Consider the following 8,574-nt stretch of genomic DNA (forward strand, 5'->3'; position numbering starts at 1 on the left):
GTGTCCACATGGTAGGCAACATCAAACACAAGCAGTGGAGTTTACAAAAACATTTAACATTATTTGCACCACCGCTCCCAAACTGCAGATGGCTGTAGGTAATATTAAAGAACACTTACAGACCGAATTCCTCCTCCACCCGTCACACTTTTTTTTTTCTTTCGCTTTTGTGAGTTCGGTTCGTGACGCGATCCCTCCGTTGCATAAAATCCGGCATTTGGCATATAACAACCGTTGAAAGTGTTGTGTGTGCGTGTGTGTGCAAATACGGTCTGTTGGAAAAGCAATAGAAACGGGAGGGGAACGCACAACAATCGGATAAATTCTTTTTTCATCACCACTGGAAAGATTGGAACACACACCAACAAACCGAGTCGAACAAGAAAAAAAAAGAAGGGAAGGGAAAGGGGAGAGATGGACGGAAGTAAAAAAAAAAGGGGGGGAAAAAATGGAAACGAGACAAAGCGCAAATCGTTCATTTGGTTTTTTGTTGTCCCTCTCCTCTTCATTCGCTACACATTCACTCAAATACACGGCTGTTCAGTGGAAGATGTGCGGGTAATCAAAATAACAAACCCGCAGACACGCTCGGAAGACGACGAGACGCGAAACAAATTCTCAAAAAAGATGGAAAGAAAAAAAGGGGGAGGTGTAAAATTGAAATTATAGGGGGAAAAAAAAGGGAGGTGAAACTGCAGCGGCAATGACGAGGAAATTTGAGCGTGAAGGGGAGAAGAAAAAAAACACCGCTGCAGCATTATCAGACAGACAAGCATATGTACATGCACATGCGCGTATACAAGGCAAAAGAGTGGCAACCGCGCACACTGATTGCAGTGAACATGCGGGAGGAACAACAACAAAAGAAAAAAAAGATAAACGAACATAATGCTGATATTTCGTACGCCACATTTGGTAATAATAAAACGAGAAGACAAAAAAAAAAATAAGAACATAAGAAAGTGAACCCAAAACTGCTTATTTATTAGTACAGAAAGTGAAAAGAAAGGTAGCGATCACTCACCGTCGGCTAATGAAGAATTATTATGGATGCCCGTGCATCCGTGTATCCATACATGTATGCCTATGTACATGGATGCCACTTTCGCTTTATTTATTAACCCATACGTTCATTGACTTTAGTTCATCTAAGACATCGCTGCCCAATTCCACATCCATAAGATGCAGCAGGCGCAACCGCGGCATCACTGCCATTGATTTCAAACCACTAACTACGTTTTTACACCCATTAAGATTGACAACCTCCAATGTTCTTATTTGCGATAGCGGAGTGACATCTGTCAAGCGCTCGCATGCCTCTAGATCAATCTGGACAAGAGTGCGACTTTGCCCGAGACCACAGAGAGACTTATTTTTGATCATAGTTGCTTTTAAGCCCAACTCACGTAGTGCCCGAAGCCCACCGAGTGCACCGACACCTCGCACCACACTTTTGCAATTGTTGGCCCTTAAAACTTCAAGCGTTTCAATACTTGCAAGGGGAGACATGTCCACTAATTGGTCACACAAACTGACGTCGAGCACGACAATGCTGCAACTGGCGCAAAGGCCGCGTAAGTAGTCATCAGTCATTTGTGTTTCCGTCAAGTGGAGTACACGTAACAAATTCAGCTTTTCCAAACATGGTAGGCCGTGTTCGACATTTTTGCACCCCTCAAGATTGATTTCCTCAAGAAGTTTCATATTTACAAGCGGCGAGACGTCCGTAAGCCCCTGACAGAACTTAACATCAATCTTTGTAAGTGTTCCGCTGCGGGAGAGCGCAGAAATGGACGTATCCGCAATAGAAGTTGCACCAGCATAAAGTTCACGGAGCGCAGGAAGCCTACCCAAGAGCCCTACACCTTTCGCCACATTTGCACACCCCTCAAGAACGATCTTTTGCAGCGTGTCAATCATGGAAAGGTGTGTCACATCAGTGAGTTGCGGGCACGATTCAAGTGAGAGCTCGACCAAACTGCCAGTGGCCCGAAGTGTGAAAAGGGCTCTATCATCCACATTCGTTTCATTCAAGGAAAGCGTTTGAAGGTAAGGGACCCTGCCAAGTTCTCCGAAACCCTTTACCACATTCTTACATCCATCAAAACGAACTTTCTGCAGAGTCTCAAGCATCGAAATAGGTGACACGTCTGTTAGTTGTAAACAGTATTCGAGGGCAAGTTCGACAAGGCTGCGGCAGCAACTGAGCCCACGGAGACATCGATCTGTAACGCCAACCTCTCTTAAGATGAGCACACGAAGGTACGGCATGCGGCCAAATTCATTAATGCCCTTCACTACATTCTTGCAGCCGTCAAGCCTGACTTCCTCCAGCGTTTCAACAGCAGAAATGGGGGACACATCTGTTGGCTGCGAGCAGGACTCAATGAAGAGCTTCACAAGGCTGCGGCTACTGGCGAACCCACGCAGACATCGATCTGTAACACTCGTTTCTTTCAAAATTAACACACGAAGGTACGGCATGCGGCCAAATTCATTAATGCCCTTCACTACATTCTTGCAGCCGTCAAGCCTGACTTCCTCCAGCGTTTCAACAGCCGTAAGAAGGGACACATCTGTCAAATTTGTGCATGACTCGATTGATAATCTCACAAGGCATTTTCCAACACCAACATTACATAAATGCCTGTCTGTGACGCAGGAACCACTTAGATGCAGTTCACGCATTCGACTCATGCAATGCAGGCCAATAGCATTTGGCATCGTCCCAGCTCAGTAATGATTAATTCACCAACAAGGAAGTTGCCTAAATTGATAAAAGAGACAAAAACGGTAGCAAATACGGTGAGAAAACAGTGTTATACCTTAACTGAAACACATTCATCAAAAAGGCACAAACTTTTACGAGAGGATATTTACATATTCATACGTATCTTACCTCTTAAGACGCGTCACAACCGATACGAGCACCAGCCGATAAAGTTTAATGTGATCCCGCTATACAAATAAAGGCCGCCGCCCGCACAAAGTTTGTGCACCAGCAGCCGCCTAAATGAGCGATAACGTTTTCCCATACAGACACACACCTACGCCGGTTCCTTCAGCACTCCGCTGTCAGAAATAATAACCGTTTTGGTTGGTTTCCCATGCGGTGTGCCATGTCCCTCAATTAACCTCACGTGATCAAACCCACGGAGCACCTGCCCGAATACCACATGCTTCCCATCAAGCCACGGGCACGGCACGGTACAAATGAAAAACTGAGAGCCGTTGGTGTTTCGACCAGCATTGGCCATTGACAAAATACCAGGACCACAATGCCGGCCCGCTTTCGCCTCAAAAGACTCATCTTTGAAGCGCACACCATAGATGGAGCAACCGCCGGTTCCGTTAGCTTTTGTGATATCTCCACCTTGAATCATAAAATCAGGAATGATACGATGGAAAATCGAACCCTTGAAGTGCAATGGTTTCCCTTCCGGTGTCGCTTTGGTGTACCCACGGCAGAGTTCACGAAAGTTGCGGGCTGTGATGGGGACCGTGTCATCGAATAACTCCATTTCTATGCGCCCCACGGGTGATGTAGATGCGGTGCCAAACCATGTATGACCATCTTGCACGGCTGTATCAAAATAAACAACGGAATTCTTTGGATTCTGCGGATAAGGGCTTGTGTACGCTTTACTGGCAGCGTAGGCGGCACCACCCACAAACACATTCATAGCGCCACCGAGCAAAAATGCAGAGGTGAACCGAAGGGGCATATCTCTATGCAGTGGGTCCTGCCTTTGGATTGCCGTCTACCCTATGAACCACTGCAACCTAATTCACCCTTTTTTTTCTTTTTAAGGAATGAGGGGGCGGAAAAATTGGAGAGCACAACATTCCGCTCCTATTCGCAATTACATCTTCGGCGGGTGTATAAAATCACAGAAACGATATAAAAACCAGCCCCTCCACGCGGAGACAGAGGGTTAGTTCAAGGATATAAGAGGAAAAACTTGAGAAAAAAAACTGTACTCCATGGAAGTTTCTTGCATTGATACTTCAGTCCACGGTGTTATTTTTCCCCCTCAAAGGGGAAAAAGCGGTGGAAATGACACACGTAAAAAAAAAAAAGTGGCTTGCCAGACGAATGAGAACCATTCACCGTCACTCCGTGTTTTCGTGTACTTGCCACTGTTCCCTTTACACTCCAAAGACATTCGCTTTCCTCTTCCCTTTACTTTCTTGAACTCGCTCCCCGCGCTTTTCCGCCACCTAATTTTTATAAACTTACAGAGTGCCTTAAGTCTCACTGTTTAAACGAATTACACTTCTCTCCATCAAATATCCCTATCGGGGTTTATGTCATCCTCATTTTCATTGCCTCGCCTACGCCGGTGACGTTTTACCATCGGTTCACCCTCCGCTTCTTCCCTCTGCTGCGTATCATTCTCTCCTTCAGTTGCAGAGCGAGCTGACCTTTTATGTGCTTTAAACCGCCGAAGATTGAGCTGCTGGACGTCCTGTTTACCAACGTGTAGTTGTCCTCGGAGGTTATTTAGTGGATCTGCGCTTACGTTAGCCGCTGTGGAACGTAATGTGGCCAAAACCTCCTTGGGTAGTTTGGTTGAGACCTTGAATTCTGCGGGTGTAGCAAAGGATGCGCGGCGGAGAATAAAATCGAAATTTGGTCCAATGTCTAACAGTCGGATATTTGCGCCAAAGTTCCTCGGAATCCCAGCAGCTGTGGACGGTTTGTGCAGTGCATAGTGCCGCATGCACAAAATAGTGTTCCCCTTTTCCTGTTGTTGCTTCCCAGTGCCGTAACAATCTGTCGCCGGCGGCACACAAACGTCCCCACCATTGGCCGACCTCAGAGAAAAGGACAACACGCGGTCATATCCATCCAGGTTTATTTCCGTTTCACTGCTACCGCGAAAAAAATCAATGAGGAGGTTCTTCAGTCGTACGAATGTGGGGTCAGAGACAAATTCACTTCCTTCGAACACAAAAAAGGGTTTTCCGCCTAGTGACGCGAGATCAATCGCTTCGTCCCGCGGCATTTCCATTCTGTCCGCAGCGATGATGCCCAGCTCTAACATGTCAAGAATGTGGAAATCGAAATGGCGACCGATTACGAGGTTGTGAGGTCGCTTTTTGCTGTCGTTACCAAAACAAAACAATGAGCAGTCGTTCTTAAAACCGAGGAACTCCAGGTGCTCGCGTCCATCGAAGGGATAAAAAGCGTTACGCTTCTGTAAACGCTTGTTATACGGCTTCGTCACGGCTGTGAGGTCGACAATTGCATCGTTAACAACGCTGCTCGTCTTCGTTCCCCTTAAAAATAGAATCTTCTTCGGGTTCTCCACAACCTTCGGGTCATATTTCTTCAAAGCGCGGCGTGTTTTTAGCGACTTGGGCGCACGGCGCTTGAAGCCACCGATAGAGGACATCGCGAAACTACTCTGATGGAAGAAAAAGAAGGAAGACTTGAAAAGGTAGCAATAAAGGACAAACAACAGGGCGACGAGGTGATGAAAAGCAGCGAAGGGGGAAAAAATCGCAATACAGTGAAGACTTGAGGGATGTACCGAGTGTATTCGCATTGCGTAGCTGGGCTTGGAACAGAGGGGAAGAAGCAGCGCGACGCTAGACATAAGTAAACAATGTTCACACGTTGGGGAGTGGGAAAATTTGCGGTGTATTTCACTTTATGACTGCTTCAATAACCCCACCAATCGTGCGCCGCCTAATAGGAGTGGCAACTCCAATTGTTTCTTCAGCCAACTCCGCTTCTGAACGAGACCTTTTATACTTCACACCAAACTTTGAGCCGATAAAATGCAGTTTTCCAAAAGTTTCTGGTTTCCGACCCAAAACAACACAAAGTACGCACCCAATTCGTGATGTAATTGCCAAAAGTAGGAGAGCAACAGAAACTGTGTCAATATGAGATGCACTTAATTCGAGTGTCGCACTCTCCGCACACCTAATAGTCAACGTAAGTAACCGACCTGCCACAGTCCTTAAGTCAGTGGGATCTGCAGCACGTCGCGCAAATTGCGGTAGCGCATTCCTCAAAGCTGAGCGCAAAAAACTGGCCTTGCGGAAGAAAATATGGTGCCGATACACACGGCTTCTCGCCTGGCCCTCAACAACACCGTTTAGGAGCTGCAACTCCTCCCGCAAGAGGGACACTGCGGGTACAAGCGCCGGTGAACGCTCCGTCATTGCACAACGCACTACACGGCATAAAAAGAGTTGAAAACGAAATCGAGAGAGGGACAAGTTTGGATTTTAAAAAAGAAGATAATCGAAAAGTGGTTATGCCACACGCAAAGCTGATGTGATACTTTCTTGCAAAGGTAAGCGGCTACTGCGGGACAAGTATAAAGTGATAAAGAACGATGAGGTGTTACATCCACTGGTTACACCCTTGCTTCCATGATTACACGAACAGCCCTCTGCCTCTCCAACCATGACGTTGCTTCGCTACCGCAACTGCTATCAAAATCAGTAGAGCGCAGCGCCCATACATCCAATTCGTCAAATGCATGACTCCCTTTCTGACGACGCATTATGCGCCCAACGAGATCCGCCATCTCGCAACTATCGCTAGCTATGGGCGTGTATGAAATGCACAACTCGCGTAGAGTTGATGAAACCTGCTCCACAAGTGTTAACAGTGGCTTTAGCGAAAGTTTATTATGTGCAAGAGAAAGCACCTCAAGACATGGGCTATAGCTTGATCTCAGCGCCCTGCCGAGAAACTGAAGGCCGCCACGGCCCCTCACGCCTTCACCGCCGATTCCGTTGTTGTCTAACCGCAATGAACGCAGTGGGACAGGCTGCGCCTTCTCGATGCTGTTAGCGAGCTGTAGTACACCAGTGTCACCAATATCACACAAGGAGAGGTCCAACTCGCATAAAAAAGGAAGCACAATATTCAGACACAACTTCTGGATACCACCGCCAATATTATTACCTCCTATACAAAGACGCGACCGTTCAGCAAATGTTGTCATTACCAACCGTTTCATATCGTTCAAAGTCAATGCGCTCCCTCGAAATGACAGGCAACTCCAAGTGCGATCCTTTCGAGTGAAAACCCGGACGAGCCGCTGGACATCTCGGGACCCGATGTCGCAACGGTCAAACACAACCCCACGGAGCGCGGGAAGTTCCAACAGCATGGCGGCAGCACCATCACCTGCACCGTTAAAATTATGCCCACTGATGTCAAGTTGAGTGACTTCCCTGCGAAAGGCCAGTGGTGCCTCTACGAAACACAAAAAACATGTCTTGGTCAGCACGTTGCTAGACATATCCAGTGAAAAGCAGCTTCGCTTAAGAAAGTTGTCCAACCCAAGAAGAAATTCACTTAGATGAGTGTCATTCAAACGGCATAACCCTGCGTCGAAAGATTGCAGTGACGAACACAAAGAGACTGCAACGGCCAAAGACTTCATATCCCCACAGATCCCTTGGTTCCCACGCAACGAAAGCTTCTGCAACTTTTTGGACGACTTCAAGTAGTGCCCCAAGCCATCAACATTCTCAATGCCGCACTCCTCAAGCCGTAACTCCGTTATCGCATCTGTTTCTCCCAGGGAGTACAGTAGAGGCTCTAAATCCGCATACAAGGGAATGCCCCCGATGCTAAGCCGCGTCAGCCACCTCAAGCCGCATCTAACCGCGGCGCTAAGCGTGTTGACAACTTGCTGCGCATCATGAAGGCTGGTAATGCCAGAAAAGGTTAAGCTTCGCAATTGCAGATGTTGAATTATGCAGCGCAAACCACCATAACAGTCGCCAGATAGCGGTGCTGCAGAGCAGTAGTTCTTAACGCACAAGTCAACAGAGCGACCAATGCATGCCGTTGAGTGAGCGAGGCAGTGGTACACATCGTCACGCTCGCCATGAGTGATGTGCACCTCGGGTCTTCCAAAATGCACTGCTTTGTGTGTTAGAGAGTCGCGGTCACACACACCGGCTAAGCAGCAACTCTTATATGCTCGCCGAGGTAAAGATGCCCTCACGAGTACAGAAGCCACATCTCTCACATGTGAGCCATGACGGGCTTGCTCCACAGACTTCGCACGATCCCTCTGCGCCTCACAAAGCAGCGAATACCACAAGGTAAATTTGTACGCAGCATCGAAAGTGATACGCTGTTTCTGCATCTTCGAAAAGAGAGAGAAAAAAGACACTGAATATTATATGGCGGAGAATCAGATCCCGACACAACAAATAAACCATTTGGCTCAAAGGTAATAAAAAGGGACAGAGAAGAGAACACCCACGCACCGTCACAATGCTTACGCCTAACACGTCTGCCACTACTTTGGAGCAACTCGCTGACCCCATGCCGAGCAGAAACAAGCTGGGAAATCCCTGTTACTTCCTGCTCACTGACGATCCGTAAGCACAATCATATCAGGAAAACAAAAGACACTTGATTCAATGTGAAGACAGACGGCAACTCAACGACACTCCACAGCACCTTCAAATGATCAGTTGCATGACAGAAGTGGAGTGGTCTTTCTCGAGTCGCTGACCCTCCTAAACTACCGTAGAGGTATCGCTTTGGGAGTTAAGAGTTAAGACCACAAAAAAAAAAAAAAAAAA

At 47.2% G+C, this 8,574-nt stretch overlaps 5 protein-coding genes across 5 annotated transcripts; all 5 read right to left on the bottom strand.

Moving 5' to 3' along the window:
* Positions 1–1,110: 1,110 nt before the first annotated feature.
* TEOVI_000906700 (leucine-rich repeat protein (LRRP), putative) lies at positions 1,111–2,724 on the bottom strand (the record flags this gene model as incomplete). The annotated part of the gene is made up of 1 exon (XM_067222059.1): positions 1,111–2,724. One exon carries the CDS (start codon positions 2,722–2,724, stop codon positions 1,111–1,113), a length of 1,614 nt encoding a protein of 537 aa, XP_067078160.1.
* A 323-nt stretch (positions 2,725–3,047) lies between these two features.
* TEOVI_000906800 (cyclophilin-type peptidyl-prolyl cis-trans isomerase, putative) lies at positions 3,048–3,725 on the bottom strand (the record flags this gene model as incomplete). Its single annotated transcript, XM_067222060.1, has 1 exon — positions 3,048–3,725. One exon carries the CDS (start codon positions 3,723–3,725, stop codon positions 3,048–3,050), a length of 678 nt encoding a protein of 225 aa, XP_067078161.1.
* A 561-nt stretch (positions 3,726–4,286) lies between these two features.
* Positions 4,287–5,399, bottom strand: TEOVI_000906900 (ribosome biogenesis protein, putative; the record flags this gene model as incomplete). The annotated part of the gene is made up of 1 exon (XM_067222061.1): positions 4,287–5,399. One exon carries the CDS (start codon positions 5,397–5,399, stop codon positions 4,287–4,289), a length of 1,113 nt encoding a protein of 370 aa, XP_067078162.1.
* Positions 5,400–5,652: 253 nt separating this feature from the next.
* On the bottom strand, positions 5,653–6,177 carry TEOVI_000907000 (uncharacterized protein; the record flags this gene model as incomplete). Its single annotated transcript, XM_067222062.1, has 1 exon — positions 5,653–6,177. The coding sequence occupies one exon, from the start codon at positions 6,175–6,177 to the stop codon at positions 5,653–5,655; it is 525 nt and encodes a 174-aa protein (XP_067078163.1).
* Positions 6,178–6,374: 197 nt separating this feature from the next.
* TEOVI_000907100 (zinc finger protein family member, putative) lies at positions 6,375–8,129 on the bottom strand (the record flags this gene model as incomplete). The annotated part of the gene is made up of 1 exon (XM_067222063.1): positions 6,375–8,129. One exon carries the CDS (start codon positions 8,127–8,129, stop codon positions 6,375–6,377), a length of 1,755 nt encoding a protein of 584 aa, XP_067078164.1.
* Between the last annotated feature and the right edge of the window lie 445 nt (positions 8,130–8,574).

This window comes from Trypanosoma equiperdum (genome assembly GCF_001457755.1).
Source record: "Trypanosoma equiperdum strain OVI genome assembly, contig: ctg_1552, whole genome shotgun sequence".
NCBI classification, from domain to species: Eukaryota; Euglenozoa; class Kinetoplastea; order Trypanosomatida; family Trypanosomatidae; genus Trypanosoma; species Trypanosoma equiperdum.